Genomic DNA, 16,974 nt, shown 5'->3' with positions numbered 1-16,974 from the left:
GCACCACCAGGGAAGCCCCATCCTATTCTTATTATTGTTTTAAGAAAAAAATGCTGGTCTGGATCTACTAAGTTGTTTTCACAACCCACACTCTGTTTCAAAAGCACGGTCCCGTCCTAGGCTTATTTGTATGCAGTGGGAAAGATTCACAAGAGAGGGGGAAATAGATGATAGAGTAAAGGATAATTGCACATACTGTATCACTGTATTACAGTATGTATCACATACTGTAAGAAGACCTTAGTGATGGCATCCAGAGCATAAATTAGCAGTTGGCCCTTAATTGCAGCAAGGATCACTGTTTCATGCTAACTGCCAGGAAGATAGATCATGTGTGCACAGATGAAGTAGTGGTGGTTGGAAGACGACAGAGTTCCTGTTAGAACTTTTCTGTAGTTTCAAAGTAGTGTGAGCCCAACTGAGAAGGGAGTGTTGGAGGTTTGGAGAAAGTATAAAGTCGACATTTTGGAGAATTGTAAAGCAAAGTTTACTTGAGAAATGTAGAAAAGTTGTACGATAGTGCTGAGTGCTTGTTTGAGACTTACGGTCGTGAATTTAAAGTGAGGCTAGTCAGTTCAGGTTAAATGAATGAATCCTGAGTGAATGTTAGCCTTTAGTGTTAATTTGTTCTTCATCCGTGTTTGCTGCGTGGGTGTCATAGGTAGTTCCGGAAAAAAAGACGTGAGATTTTACTTTGGGAGACACTGACTTCAGACTCACTCTGTGACTTAAAGTAAATGAGTATGTATCTCAGTGACATCACTTTAGAGGCTAGAGTCTGTCCCACTCTCGGGATCCTGGTTTTGGTGCACCCCTGGGTTCACGGGCAGACCCAGAGATACTCTGGCTGTAAACGCTGCTCTAAAAAAAGAGCAGGTGAGGTGGTGAGGGCATGAAGGGCTTGACTTGGCACTAGAAAAGATGATGGTATTTCAACTTGGTGAGGCAGAAAGGGTGGTATGATTCAAGTATTAAAAATCTTGAAGAGTATGCCTTGGTTCAATGTGGGCTTATTCGTCAGCTCCTACCACTGTCTGAACCACTTAAAACTTTTAAGAGGTAAATTCAGGACATTGAGCCAGCAGAACTGAGACTTTAAACTCTAAAGTTCTCCTTGCCAAATGGCAGAACTCCTAAAATGAGGTGGAGAAATGCGTGGGAACAATTTTATTAGTGATAATCTCTTGGCATTGTTCATTTTTTGAGGGGTTATTGGACTTCTTGGGCCAAAGCCAAAGCTGTGGTTGCCATTTACTTTTTGCTTTCCAGCCTAGCTGTAGGGGTAATTAGATTTAAAAAGAAAATCTCTTCTAAACCTGGGATTTTATTACTTTAGAAGATAAAGTCATTAAGCCTCCTTAGCTGTTATGAGATGACTTTAGCAAGTTTCCTGAGTCATTCTAAATCCACAATCCATAAGTACACAACGGAGGAGCCTTACTAGCAGGAGAAGCCTTACTAGCAGAATGGCCCAGGCTGATCTGCTTAAATTATGTGGACCCCATAGTGCTGTGTTACCCTTGCCTAACACAAACTACATAAGGATGGCAGTGGTGGTAGCCCATTGATTCTGGGGAGCTGAACAAGTACAAAGTAATTGTTCTCAAATGTATAGAGTTAAATAGGACTTAAAAGAAATCACCTAGCTTGTATTCTACATGAGATCTCACCTATTTCTGAAGAGCTAATTTTTTCTAGTAATCTTTACGGGCAGCTTATATTTTGCTGAAATTTTAACCAGTCTCTTATTTAAAATTTACCAGACACTTTGCAACCCAACACATTAGTTTCACTGGGAGTTTTCATACACATACCATGCACATAAATATGTTGGAATTAGGAGCATTCTGTCCCTAATGTCCAAAGAACAGTCACATGTATAGATCAGGAATATTGAAATGAATATGCAAATGGAGGGAAAACTGGCTTTTTCCAGAGGGGGACGGAAGTCAATCGAACCTTCACCAGACAGGATTCTGCTTGTCTATAGACAAGAATTGTTTTCCGTTGTGCTCGGTTATCTACAATTTACAGAACTGTAACCTAGCTCAAGGGCAGTGGATGACTGGAATCCTGGAAGGGTGGCTCTAGAAAATGCATAGTTTTCAGCCGAAGCACAAATTTTCCCCTAAACCCAGTTATTCATGGGAATAACTACAGGGAATATGATGGGTACTGGAGGGAAACAGTCTCAAAACTTTGTGTTAACTACTTGCAGTATGAATCTTTCTAAAATGTATTTTTATAGGATCTACAACATCATTTTGGACCATGACTTAAGTGTTTAAGGTTGCTAGATAAGTAAGTACAGCCTCAGCTGTTTGAACCATGGTTCAGAGTCACAAATAGATGTGTTCAAGTCCACGGTCGAATGACGAACAGCCACTCTTTATTGAGTAAATTAATGTACACTAATAATGGTGACCTGGAGGTCAGGCTTAAATTATCTTCAGAGGTGTTAAAGTAGTAGTAAATTAAGATTGGTTCATTATAATATCCTAAGATAAGGTAGATTGGTGGTGGTGGGGATCTTAGATTATTAAAGGGGTTCTGATAGGAAACAGGCAAGAAATGTGAAGGAAAAAGGGGAAATTAAAGTAGATATCCTGTGTTTTTATCCAACTTTCCTAGAAGCTTCTGCTTTTATACTCAGTTAGTGTTCTTCCTCTTAGTACTCGGTTGTGTCTGGGAAGTTAGAATGGTGTCTTTTGGTTATATTTAAGAAAACAGCATCTTTCATGCTCTTATCAAAAAGCCTTTTTAGGGCTTCCCTGGTGGTGCAGTTGTTGAGAGTCTGCCTGCCGATGCAGGGGACACGGGTTCGTGCCCCGGTCCGGGAGGATCCCACATGCCGCGGAGCGGCTAGGCCCGTGAGCCATGACTGCTGAGTCTGCGTGTCTGGAGCCTGTTCTCCACAACGGGAGAGGCCACAACAGTGAGAGGCCCGCGTACGGCAAAAAGAAAAGCCTTTTTAAAAGAGTGGGATATGGGAAGAAACTACAGTTGCGAACTAGGAATATCATGTTTCAAGTTTGTATCTGAGGAAGGGGGAAGATATAAAAGAATGCTTCCTCAGCTCCCCAGGCCTTTTAAATTCGTTGTAAGTGTGTCCAAAGGGTGCTGTTCTTGAGCAAGCTTGTGTTATTCTTGGTGTTCAGTCCATCGGTTGTAGACATGTAACTTTTATAGTCCTTGATTTACTGAGAAGATCTTTTGAATTTCAGGTATAAAACATCAGAATGAATTTCAGCGTCTGGTGGATCAAGCCAAAAAAGGATATAAGAAAACTGTTGGAATGTCAAAAAAAAAAGTAAAAGAAGAAGATGAATCTACAGAAAAGCTATTATCTGTATGCGTGGGTAAGAGACTTTAACTAAAAACAGAAGTATATGGAATTTTTAAATTTTTAATATCAAAAGGAAAAAAACAAAGGAATTTACTTTGGACTTAATTGGTATTTGAAATCGGCAAAAGTATTTTTAGACATATAGCAGTTGTTGGATGTAAACTAGGTTTATTACTCTGGGAAGAATGATTGTGGAGATGTCCTGAAGACACAGTTTCTAAAATCTGTCTTCCTTTCTATTAATGAGAAATCAGAAGTTTTTTAGTTGTTTAAGCTTGAGGTATAGGATTTATTGCTGCAGATCCTTAGGTATCCTACAAAGAGAATAAATTATTTTTATTATAGGTCGCTGGTAATAACTTTGGATGGAATGTTCTGCTAAAATATCTAAGGCTAGTACACAGCACATTCCAATTTCAACCCATTTTAAAATTTGAGATTGATATTATATTTGTGTTGCCAGGACTTTGGGCCAGTGAACAAAAAAACAATCATAATGGAGGAAAGTGCACAAGAAAATTCTTTATTATTTTGTCTTTATTGTGATAAAAATAAACACAACATATTTATCATTTTAACCATTCATAAATGTACAATTCAGTGGCATTAAGTACATTCACGGTGTTGTGTCACCATCACCACTATTACACCCAAAACTTTTTCATCATTTCCAGTGAAAACTCTGTACCCATTAAATAATAACTCTTCCACTTTCCCCACCATTTCTTGGTAATCTCTGGTCTACTTTCTGTGTCTATGAATTTGCTTATTCTAGGTACCTCATATAAGTGGAATCATATATTATTTGTCCTTCTTTGTCAGCTTATTTCATTAAGCATAATGTTTTCAAGGTCCCCATGTTGTAGCATATATCAAAATTTCATTATTTTTTATGGATGAATTCCATTGTATCTATATACCACATTTTGTTTATCCATTCTTCTGTAATGGGTTATTTTCACCGTTTGGCAGTTGTGAATAATGCTGCTGTGTGCATTGGTGTTCATGTATCTGTTCAAGTCTCTGCTTTCCATTCTTTTGGATATGTACCTAGCAATGGAATTTCTGGTTCACATAGTAATTCTTTGTTTACCTTTTCAGAAACCACCAAACTATTTTCCATAGTGGCTGCACCATTTTACATTCCCACCAGCAATGCTTGAGGATTCCAATTTCTCTATATGTGTGTCAACACTCGTTATTTTCCTTTTTTTTTTACTGTAGCCACCTTGGTAGATGTCAATTTGTATCTCATTGTGGTTTTTTGATTTGTATTTTTCTAATGACTAATGATGTTGAGCATCTTTTTATATGGTTAGTGGCCATTTGTTTTTCTTCTTTGGAGAAATGTCTGTTCAAGTCTTTTGCCCATTTTTTAATTGGCTTGTTTATTTTTTTGTTGTTGAGTTTTAAGAGTTCTTTAAATATTTTGAATATTAATCCATTATATATATGGTTTGCAAATATTTTTCAGCTTTTTTCTGGGTTGTCTTTTTGTTTTCAGGATAGTATCTTTTGATGCATAGAGTGCTTTATTTTGATGAAGACCAGTTTATCAATTTTTTCTTTTGTTGCTTGTGCTTTTGCTGTTATAGCCATGAAGTTGTTGCAAAATCAGTGTCATGAAGATTTTCCTATGTGTTTTCTCCGAAGAGTTTTATAGTTTTAGCTCTTAAGTTTAGGTCTGTGGTCCACTTTGAGTTAATTTTTGTATATGGTGTAAGTAACGGTCCATCTTCATCTTTTTGCATGTAGATAATGCAGTTTTCTGAGCACCATTTGTTAAAAAGACTGTCCTTTCTCTGTTGAATGCTTTTGACATCCTTGTTGAAAATCAATTGACCATGTATGTGAGGGTTTATTTCTGTACTCTGTGTTCTATTTAATTGGTCTGTATGTCTATCCTTATGCCAGTGCTATACTGTTTTAATTACCATAGCTTTGTAACAAATTTAAGAGTTGGAGTCCTCCAACTCTTGGAGTATGAGTCCTCCAACTATATTCTTCCTTTTCAAGGTTGTTTTGGCCATTTGGTTCCCTTGAGAGTCCATGTGAATGTTACGATGGATTTTTCTATTTCTGCAAAAAGTGCCATTGGGATTGCATTGATTAGTTGCTTTGGTTAGTTGACATCTTAACAATATTAAGTCTTCTGTTCCATGAACACAGGATGTCTGTCATTCATTTTTGTCTTTTTAAAAATTACTTTCAACAATGTTTTGTAGTTTTCAGCATGCAAGTCTTTCACCTCCTTGGTTAGATTTATTTCTAAGTGTTTTATTCTTTTTTTTTTTTTTTTTTTTGCGTTACGCGGACCTCTCACTGTTGTGGCCTCTCCCGTTGCAGAGCACAGGCTCCGGACGCACAGGCCCAGCGGCCATGGCTCACGGGCCCAGCTGCTCCGCGGCATGTGGGATCTTCCCAGACCGGGGCACGAACCCACGTCCCCTGCATCGGCAGGCGGACTCTTAACCACAGCGCCACCAGGGAAGCCCTAAGTGTTTTATTCTTTCAGTGCTATAACATTCTTTATTTTTGTCCTCAGTTCTTTTGGTGTCATGTAGTAGGTTACTGCCTGAGTATAAGTATATACTTTATGGTCTTTGTGAACAAGTTAAATTTGTTCATGCAGTTGTTAAAGGACGTTGTCAGAGAGTAGTTGAGGTCCTGAGAAAATCTGGCTTAATATCTCGGATTAAGAGAATATTTTCGTTTATTGGCTGAATCTCTTTTGAAAATGATTGATTGCTTGTAGTCAGGGGTGGTGTATTCTTTGTGTATGTGCACATGAGTATTGCTCTGTCTGGGGTTCAGCGATGAGTGCTGCTGGTAGATAGCTGCTCATGAACGCGTGTGTCTGGGAGGGGTGGGGAGTGTGAGAGAGAGGCAGACAGACTGGCACAGACCGAAAGGTTGAGCTTTTTATTTTTTTGCGGTACGCGGGCCTCTCACTGTTGTGGCCTCTCCCGTTGCGGGGCACAGGCTCCGGACGCGCAGGCTCAGCGGCCATGGCTCACAGGGCCAGCCGCTCCGTGGCATGTGGGATCTTCCCGGACTGGGGCACGAACCCGTGTCCCCTGCATCGGCAGGCAGACTCTCAACCATTGCGCCACCAGGGAAGCCCAGGTTGGGCTTTTTATAGCATCATACAACCAGTGTAACTTTTGTTCTTTAGAGTAAACTTGCTCATTAAAGTGCCAATATAAGTGAACAAGGTATGTGTCCTGTTAAGTAAAACCTTCATCTGTTTTTGTTACTTTAGGGAGATTTAATGTCGGGGCCTCATGTTTTCGGCTTTATTTGGAGTTCCGTCCTGAGATCCATGGGCAGATATGAAGGATAACTGACTTCCATTGCCCCCAGTTGTTGAATGATATTTGTCTGCAAGAGGGAATTTATCCTGTAGAAGCTTATATAAGAGGGGAAGAAGTAAGAGAAGAATATAAATCAGGTGCAAAAATAAAAGGTAGTTTTATGTTGGATTCCTGCTCCGTGGTTTGCCGGCTTGATTGCATTCTCCCAGCCAGCTGAGTGATAGAGTTGCCTGGGTTCACCGGGTTTACTGGGTGATTGATTCCTCTCAACTGGTCCTAGGTGTCTGTTTACAAGAGAATATCCTAGAGATCCTGGATGGTCCTTTTAGTTGACTGCATGTTTCCCTTTCCCAGGTAAACATTAGAGGGTACAGTTTTGTTTTGGTAATGAGCAGGCTTAGCGAAAGCCAGACAACATCAGGAGCTTATTTTTAGAAATTGTACTCTTGTGTGATGTAGGCTGTTCATGAGGGTAACAAAAACTTATAATTGTTTCTGGAACAATCTTGACCATGTGGAGTTGGAAAGGTTTTTGTTTGTTTGTTTGAAGAATCTTATTCTTTTTCCATAAACTTTATCTTTATAACAAAACCTTGACAGTTCTCATTGGTGTCCTTTGTTAAAGGTCACTTGCCTCCACAAGTGCATGAGTGATGTGTGAAAGCTCTTCTTCTCTGTGAGCAAACCCATGAAAGGGGGCTCTATCCCAGTAGCACGTGTCAGGCATGTCAAGAACTCACTCGGTCCCTGAATCTTAAAGCCAGCACAAGTGAAGTCCCAGCAGAGCCCTGAAACACATCGTGAGGGAGGGGCCTGGACACTGAAGAATCCTGCACAGAGATGATTTTCTGCACTCATATTCACAGATATTTGGTCACATCTGCATGTCATCTTCCTGCATACACTGTGTCTGCATCCCCCCAGCTTTCCTGGGCCTTTATCTTTATCTGCAGTAAGAGACCTCGGAAAGTGAGACTATGATAAGGGATGTGTAAAAATGTGACATGTGTTGGATCAAACAGATATATTGGTTATGTCTTATTAGTTTTTCTCTTCCCCAGTGAATATTAGATTCTATGTAACAGATTTAGAAAAATGTCCAGATGGATTCACTACCATTCAGCAGTCAGTGACAAATATTGTGCTTCTCTTATTAATTGAATCTTTAATCCTTTTTTGTCATGTTTCTTATGTTTATCACTCTTCTCTGATCTGTGAAATATTCAGGAATTCTTTAGTAATACTGTAAATAAAAGCCTCATTAGAATTATAAGGTTCTCCCTGCTCCTGGTTTTAAAGAACATTTTATTTTTGAATTAATTAATCTGGAAATACATTGGGTGGACAGTATAACCAGATAGCACCAGTGTAGTGCTAATTCTTACTCTCTGGCTGTCACTAGAGTTTTGGAATCAGTGTTCCATAAACTCCTATTTTACCAAATAGGAATATTAAATGTTGTGGAAATAATAAATACACAGAGGTTGTAAATTTGAAGGTACTCTTAAATGTTTCTTTTTTTTCTTTCTTTCTTTCATTTCTTTTTTCCTTTTTAGGACAGGAAGATAATAAAATGAAATTCTCAGATATACCCTCGGTAACAAACCACTTCCCTCAGTCAAAGCTGGACTCCCCAGGGAAACTAGAGCCTGACAGACCAGATGATTCTTCCAGCTGTACTGATATTCAAGAGGAAGCTCTTTCTTCACCAGAGTCAGAGTCATGCAATAGGTAAGAAACTTGCAGTAGTTGATTATTTTAAATTTCTGTTTTCTGTGCATGCTAAGAGACCAGCACAAGTAGCCAGAAAATAGCTTTGAGGCCTGGTGCCATTCCTCATCTCCTTCCACTGTCTCCTGCGCTTTGTAGGGTTCACAGAGGGATCAGGGCAGGATGTGGGGCGTAAGTGCAGCAGTCACTGGGGACTTTGTCTTCTGCTCTGTAGGCTTTTTTTTTTTTTAATTTTTTAAAATTTTTACTGGAGTATAGTTGATTTACAGTATTGTGTTAGTTTCTGCTGTACAGCAAAGTGAATCTGTTACACATATATCCACTCTTTTTTTAGATTCTTTTCCCATATAGGCCATTATGAGTATTGGGTAGAGTTCTTTGTGCTATACAGTAGGTCCTTATTAGTTATCTATTTTATATATAGTAGTGTGTGTATGTCAATCCCAGTCTTCCAACTTTATCCCTTCCCCCTCCCCCTTATCCCATGGTAACCATAAGTTTATTTTCTGCATCTGTAACTCTTTTTCTCTTTTGTAGATAAGTTCGTTTGTACCCTTTTCTTAGATTCCACATATAAGCAATATCATACGGTATTTGTCTTTGTCTGTCTGACTTAGTTCACTCAGTATGACAATGCCTTGGTCCATCCATGTTGCTGCAAATGTAGCCTTTATATAGATATTTTTCCTAGAGTTAGAAAAGAGAGCCTGACTGGCAGTGAAATTTTTATCAAAAGAATGAGTGAAGGAGATAAACACAGCTATACTAGAAAGTAGAGGTGGCCAGAAAGACAAAAGAAAGAAAAATTTAATTGAGCAAATAGAATGGATGGGGAACCTTTTACAATGAGAGATTTGGAGGTGAGTCATTTTTCCAAAATTTTTAAAAGACAATTTAAGAAGATGATGTGTTTTTGAAAGATGACATAGTGTTGTGTTATAGTTACCATTTTGTGTTCTCACCATTCACTTTATATGATAAATGCTACCCATGTTTCTACCTCATCTTTATAACTTTTTTTAGTAGATGCAGCATTCTGTTGGGTTTCTGTACCATAATTGGCCAAACTTTTAAATTTCTATTGTATTTCTACATCTTCCCCAGTGTTTTTTATACTTACACACCTAAAGCTGTGGTAGAGCTCTCCCTATAGGAAGTCTTTTGTTTCTAATGAATTACTCCCTTAACTTTAGCATCATTTTGACCTTGGTAGGCGGTGTTGTTGCCTTCTGAATGAATTGTACCCATTTTAAATGCTAACAGCAACATTTTATTGAATCCTTGGTATTTGTTCATTTAAAAATTGTTCACAGTACTCTAGAATGATAGATTATGTCTAGTCTAAAATATCAAATTAAGAAGAAATTTTTTTATGAGAAGAATATACCCAAGGACCCTCTGCTTTCCTAGGGTTCCTGGAAAACAGCTTCAGGTTATTCAGAATCAAGTATTAGGAAGGGAAAATCTTCTCATTTTGCCCCGAACATTTTCAAGATCAGATCGGGATCAGTTTTTTCCCGAGTTGGGTAAAGGCAGAACATACGGTAGCCTGAGTTTCTGCAAGACTGTGGCTCTGCTGCACAGTTACTCTGGATCAGGCCATTCCTGTAAGTTCATTGGGTAGTGTTTGTTTTTAAACACAAAACTTATCAGAGTACAGGGTAGAAACGGAGGAGAAACAGAGTTCAGGGAAATAAGAGTGAGTTTTTAAGCATAGTCACGAGATGCCCGAATGTTCTGGAATGCCAGGATGAAATGGGACATTTTAATAAATTTGGAGTGGAGGGTGGAATGGAGGAAAATGAAAGGGGAGACACATGGCAGCCAGATGTATTTTTATCTTGTGGTGAGAGTGTGGAAAACAGGATGAGTTTGTTGGAGGTGTTGGCCTCAGACAGACTTACAGGCATCACTGAACTGTGAGAGGGTTATTAAACCATTGAATTTCTTTTAAAGTAGGCTCTTATATGCTTCCACACTTTAATTAGTTATGCATGTATATATGTCTACACACACACACACACACACACACACACACACACACACACACACACACACACACACACACACACACACCCAATACACCCATGACCAGTGGAACTACCTGCTAATTGCGAATTTTTAACAGCTTTATTGAGATATAATTTACATACCATACAATTCACTCATTTAAGTGACAATTCAATGGTTTTTACTGTGTTGCCAAAGTTGTGCCACCATCACCACAATTTTAGAGCATTTTCATCACCCCGAAAAGAAACCTCATCCCCATGAGCAGTCACTCCACAGTTCCTCCCAACTCTGCTAGCTCCTGGCAACTACTGATCTACTCTGTCTCTATTGATTTGCCTGTTTTGGACATCTCATATAAACAGGATCATACAATATGTGGTCTTTTGTAACTGGCTTCTTTTACTTAGTATACTGTCTGCAAGGTTTATCCATTTTGTATCATATTTCAGTACTATATTCCTTTTTCTTTCTAAATTATATTCCATTGTATAGATATGCATTTTATTTATTCATTTATTAGGTGATGGACGTTTGGGTTGTTTCTAATTGTAGTTTTGACAAGGACAAAAATCACTGACTTTGTTTGCACACTTTGGAAGCTTAGCTTTAGAGACCGAATCTGAGGATTTGCGTGGCTTGCCTTGAGAAATCGGTCAGTGTCTGGTACTCATATCTCAAGTATAAAGAAGTGTTGCACACATTGTAAATATTAAATATGTTAAACTTTAAAATTTTAATTTAATTAAGTACGCTTTTATACCCTCCTTTTAATTTGCCCTGTCATTTTGTCAGTCTAAGGTTTTTTACATTTAAAACGTTGAGTCTGTTCCTTATATAAAACCTAGAAACTCAGGCTAAAGGGAGAGTGGGAGTACAGTGGTATTTGCTTTGATACCAGGGCGGACCACTGGGCAGCCGATTCCCGAGTGGACTGTGGAGGAGGAAGTGTGCAGGGGGAGCAGCCGTGGTGCAGCAGGAAAGTACAGGCTTACGTTTGAGTGGCTTCGGGTCAGGATCTGCTGGGTGATTTGGGAGTCAATCTTTTGAAGTCCGTTTCCATAGCTATGAAGAGCATGTATAAATATCTTTTGTCTCAGATCTGTTGGGAAGATGAAATGAGGTAATAGATGTGAGGGTCTTTGATAAATATATGATTATTATTCTGGTTTTATAAAGACCAAATCAATTGAATTTTCTTCAGTAATACTTTAAAACTTGGGTCTCTAGGACTGGATATTTCAGAAATGCTTTCATAGTCCTCTATTCCTTCATTCTAATTCTTAGAGTAAATCCCACAATTTTTTTTTTTTCCTACTTCCGTTCTGAACTTTAGAAAGTTGTGAGCCTGGGCTAATTAGTTCCATTGAAAATTCATTTAATTCAGCCTCAGCTGGGTGCTCACCACCTAATTTACTCCTTATTGCATTTCCTACCCAGTTGCCTGTGTCTGTTTCCTCACTTTGAATGAACACCTTGTCTCCCAGTTCACCAAGGCAGCTAATCTGACCTGTCTCCAGATCTTCCTTTCCATTTCAAGGTTTCTTGTAATTTCTGACCACTTCTTTCCTGTTAATTGTAAGAGAAAGATATATTTCTTAATACATTTCTAAAGACATATTCTTTCTTAAGATGAATTCATCCACCTCCTCTGAGACTTTGCTCCATCACTCATGTCTTAAGTTTGCTCTCAGATGACGCTTTTTCGTAGCCCTTCCTCCGATCTCTTCTCTTATTCTTCCCACTATGCAGGAAGTAATTTTGACTTCCTCTGTGAATTTCTGTAGCAGCGTCTCTGAATTCCATAGCAGTTTGTCTAAATCAAATCTTGCCTTGTATTATAGTTATTTGACTATCCTTGTCCTTCCTATTATTACTCATCAAAGTCCTTAAGAATTGAGTCTGTCACTCATTTAAAAAAATATCTCCTGCCTTGGGTCACTGCACGACCATTATTAACTGAAGGATTTTTTGATTCTAAGGTGTACATTTTCTGTTTTACATTTTAATGTCTGAAATTGTGATAGGTACAGTGATCAATGGTGTTTTACAGTTGCTGCCAGCCAGGTGGTAGTTGTGATATACTTGCCAGTGTGTGAGTTTCAGTTGAGTTACATGTATTGTTAACATTACATTGGTTTGTCATTTAAAATGTCTTCAACAAAATAACGAGAAAAAAGTTGTGTACGAAGAAAGTAACAAAATATAGCAGGGTGAAAGTTTGATGTTAGGGAGGTAGTGTTCACTGTTGGATGAATGACTGTATTTCTGTATTTTCTTGCAAAACAGTCAAATGATTTACAAGACCTAAAGATGCCCACAAGTGTCTGAAGACTTGTTATGTTTTGTTAGTGAACTATGTGCAAAGGATTGCTTGTTTGTTACATGATCTACTGAAGGCAGGAGAAATGGTCACATCCCTTGGAATAGATGGGAAAAATTTCAAAGTAATAACAGTGAGCCTGACTGATTCATCTGTTGCAAAGACTATTGTTTGGGTGTCAAGTATCGATTTGTCAGACATTTCTTGCTGTCTTTGAACAGAAGCTGCTCATCTTCCAGTCACAGGTTATGTGATTGAGAAAAACAAAATTATGAGTTTAGTTTGCAGAATGGGTGTCAGTGCCTTAAATGAAATGCCTGGAGACAATTGTCAGGTAATTTGGAGAAATGCTTTATCTCCAGTGCTTTTGGTGGTACGGAGGATGACTTTGTGAGGGAAAAAACAGACATCGTAGACGTTGAGTCAAAACACAATGAAGAGGGCTTCCCTGGTGGCACAGTGGTTGAGAGTCTGCCTGCCAATGCAGGGGACGCGGGTTCGTGCCCTGGTCCAGGAAGATCCCACATGCCGCGGAGCGGCTGGGCCCGTGAGCCATGGCTGCTGAGCCTGCGCGTCCAGAGCCTGTGCTCCGCAATGGGAGAGGCCACAACAGTGAGAGGCCCGCGTACCGCAAAAAAAACAAAACAATAACAAAAAAAACACGATGAGTGTAGGGCTCCGAATCTGAATACGTTTTAGGAATACTTTAACCAACTTATTTCAGTTTTTTAAAAAATATACGTACAACAATGGTATAAGATAAAAACCTATGTCTACATATGTTTAAAAGAACTGTGGATATGTAAACATTAAAAATAATGGTTCCTCTTACCATTAATGTTGTCTTAGATTTTTGAAATGTAGTATCTGAATATGAATAAGTTCCCTAACTCACTTTAAGCATAATTTTACCACCTAGTTGGAAACTAATAAAGTCGGTCATAACACTCATAAAGTTGGTGGTAACCTGGCAGAAGGCTGTCACAGAGTATAGTGATCCATTGGTTAATGCCAGTGCGATTTAGTGACTCTAAAATCTAAATGGTCAAGAGAGATACGCAGTTGATTAGGATAATTAACACCTTAGAAATCAGGACAAGAATTCAGAGTGAAAAGGGACCCATCACAACCAAATGCCTTTAGTGGAATCAAAGCATTTCAGAGATTAGTGGTCTTTATTTGTCTGGTCCAACATTTATTTTCCATAATTCAGACATCACATGGAAGGGCGATGAGACATGACACTCAGTGACTTTGTTCAGATCTTTTCCAACCCTAACATTCTGTAATCCTGTTATTTTTGACAAGTTAATAGTTGATAAATTATCTGTGTTCTTTTACCGCTTGACCATTGCAGACCATGAATCAACCTTCTAGAATTATTCTTATTCCTTGTATATTGAAGTGTTCATTTTTTACGAAAATTTTCTCACTTTTTCTTTTTATGATAGTTTTATTGCTTTCACTGTAAAGCCCTAGATTTTCAAAACAACTTTTAATTTAGATGTTATGCATGCTTATTGTGAAAAATAGAAAATTTAGGTAAACAAAAAGTAAGAGTCCAGTAAAATTTTATCAGCCAGAAAGAACTGTTAACACTTTCATATGTACATTCTTCTAAAGACAGCAGTATGGGTACGTGGATACTTAGAGGAACATTTTTAATACAGAAGCATCATACTATTTTGTAAATTTTTATGCTTTTTTTTCTCTTTTAAAGAGACAAGTCATGCTGTTTTAGGTCTAATGTGAGTGAAAATAAATTGTGAGTTGTTTTTTTAATTCATGTAGTCATGCTGTAATACAGATTATAGATCTTATTGAATTACACTATTGGTTTTCGTTGTGTTAGAGCAGTATTTAAATTTATGTAATATGCCAGATTGACAACTAAGAATAATCTTACTTTAAGATCCAATAGGTATATCTAATCCAAATAATTACTAGGATGAAATTGTTTGTTGCTAATTTGTTTCTTAACTCGTAAGTAAGTACCTCTTTTAGAGTTTTAATTATTAATGTTATATTGATTCTTTCTTGCCAATTTGAAGACAGATGATAAAAAAATTGATAAGAATTTTAGATTTTTGTACACCCCCTAGATGACTTCCGGGAGTTCAAGAGACTTGTCCAAATTTCTGTAAATTCACTTATTGTTCTTCTTAAGAAGAGAGGGCTTTTGTTCCCTGAGTTTTGGCAAGCAGAAAAAACTCCATTTTTATTGAGTGCTAAGTTATAAGAAAAGATGCTTTTGATTATGACCCTAGCGAGGAAGCTTTAATCTTCATGTAGAGATGAATAGTGGTCATGCTGTTCTTTGGAAGAACCTTTAGATCATTATTTAAAAAAAATATTTATGCACTTTAATTCTAGGCAATATAAGTTAAAAAGAAACTTTTTATGTAACTGGAAAAAATTGAGTAATGTCATAGATTAGGTAATATTATATCCGTATTCAATTTCCTGATTTTGAAAATTTTATTATGGTTGTGTAAGTGAATGTACTTGTTCTTAAGAAATGCACGCTGAAGGGTTAAAGGGACATGATGGCTGAAACTCCCAGTGCTTAAAAAAATAACGTGTATGTGTGTGAGTGTACACACACAGAGAGAAAGAGTGAGAAAGCAAATGTGGCAAAATGTTAGCAATTGGAAAATCTGGGAGAAGGGTCTAAGAGTCATTTTTTTTGTAAGTGTGAAATTGTTAAAATTAAAAAAAATTATTGGAAAGGGTCATTTTCCATAATCAGAGAAGCTTATTTATACCAGAAGATTTTCTAAAGGAAAGATTTATAGTTACGATTTATTGGCTAAAAAAAGTGGTAGCCAGGGATCTACATGGGATGCTGAGTATTGTTTTCAGTCTCTGAAACCATATTTATTTCAGTCAGTCTGTTGAGGACTGACCCAACATGGTTACCTCAGCTTTGGTGTGTTAGAGAGTGTGGGCTAATGAAGCAGGGACCTTGATTTCAGTAGGAATGAAGAGTATCACAGAGACCACCTAATTTCACTGCTTGGTAACCTGTAACCTGCTTGAACCTTCTTGCAGATGCCAAGTGCTGGTCATAAAAGAACCTGGGTCAGATAAGGTGTGCATGAGTACATTTTAACTTTTCACACTTCCTGGCCAAAACCATTACCTCTTTTTTGATGCTAGGTCAGTAGCAGCATCAGTGTAGGAATTACAATACAGACAGGCACAGAACACCGGAAACTTTGACAAAGAGGCGTATTAACTGTGGGCCGTGCATTTCATATATTTTGGTACAACTTTTCCTCACTTTTCAGTCATTTTTCCAAGAGCTATCTGTCCAAACTTCTTAAGAGCAAGAGAGCAAAAAACAAAAATATGTGAAGAAATCTTGATTACAATTTGTTGGAAAATTTAAGGAGTAGTTAAATTTCAGCTTTTCTTAAATTCTGAGTCAATTGGAGAATGATGGGGAAATTGTAAGAGAAAAAGTGCCATTGTGACACTCATCTGAGGAATGTAGAGTACTGGCACCATCAGCCTGTTGATGAGACCACGCTGAGTTTATTGCTTGTTGAAGGGAATGGGAAACACTACCTCTATCATCAAAGTGGCCTCTCAGCCAGAGGGGCAAAGCTGACTTTTGTGTTGAGATGACGATTTTGGTTTAGTCAGTTCTTTCAGTGCGGGTCTTGGTTAGGATTGGGTAAACCTGATAGTTCAGAATTGGTGAGTACAGCAAGATGAGGATTCCTGAGGAGAGGAGCTCAAAGAGTCCTTGGGGGTATGTCCCTTGATGCTTGCTATTGAAAAGCTAATGGGTTTTGTAGGAGGCTTTTGGACTCAACAGTATGTGAGTGCTAGGAGTGTTCTGTGTTATATCACTTAGTCCACAGGCAAGCCCATTTTAGAGAAGTGGAAATGAAAGGTCTAAGGGGTCACATAAGCAGCTTAGGGTTGTACACATGGTAGACGGCAGTACCAGGACTTGAGCCGAGGTCTAGTTGACGTCAGAGCCCAAGTTTTCCTGACTGATAATGCTTATGGCCAAGCCGGCTCGCTCTTCACATTCTTGAAAGAGTGTAAACATGCAGTGCTTGAAATGTTCGGGCTTCCTGAGAAGCAGACACTGAGACAAGGATTTGAGTGGAAGTGGTTAATTTAGAAGGTGAAAGAACCACACCGTAGGGAGTGGGGAAGTGCGACAGGAAAGGGAAGATAGCATTTAAGGGGCGTATTATCAAACCAGACGTCCCTGTGAGCGACGGGGGTTTATC

The 16,974-nt window shown here is 38.3% G+C and overlaps 1 protein-coding gene across 2 annotated transcripts in view; it reads left to right on the top strand.

The window, feature by feature from the left end:
- Positions 1–16,974, top strand: part of RAD18 (RAD18 E3 ubiquitin protein ligase) — a 116,682-nt gene that overhangs the window by 73,921 nt on the left and 25,787 nt on the right. For both annotated transcript variants that reach the window (XM_082664462.1, XM_082664463.1), the window contains 2 exons: positions 3,225–3,359; positions 8,217–8,391. In XM_082664462.1, the coding sequence (XP_082520588.1) occupies positions 3,225–3,359; positions 8,217–8,391 (310 nt within the window). The remainder of the gene's footprint in view (positions 1–3,224; positions 3,360–8,216; positions 8,392–16,974) is intronic.

Source organism: Grampus griseus (assembly GCF_964374135.1).
Source record: "Grampus griseus genome assembly, chromosome: 10".
Classification (NCBI taxonomy): Eukaryota; Metazoa; Chordata; class Mammalia; order Artiodactyla; family Delphinidae; genus Grampus; species Grampus griseus.
The sequence above is the reverse complement of the archived record's forward strand: the minus strand, read 5'-3'. Positions and strand labels throughout refer to the sequence as shown.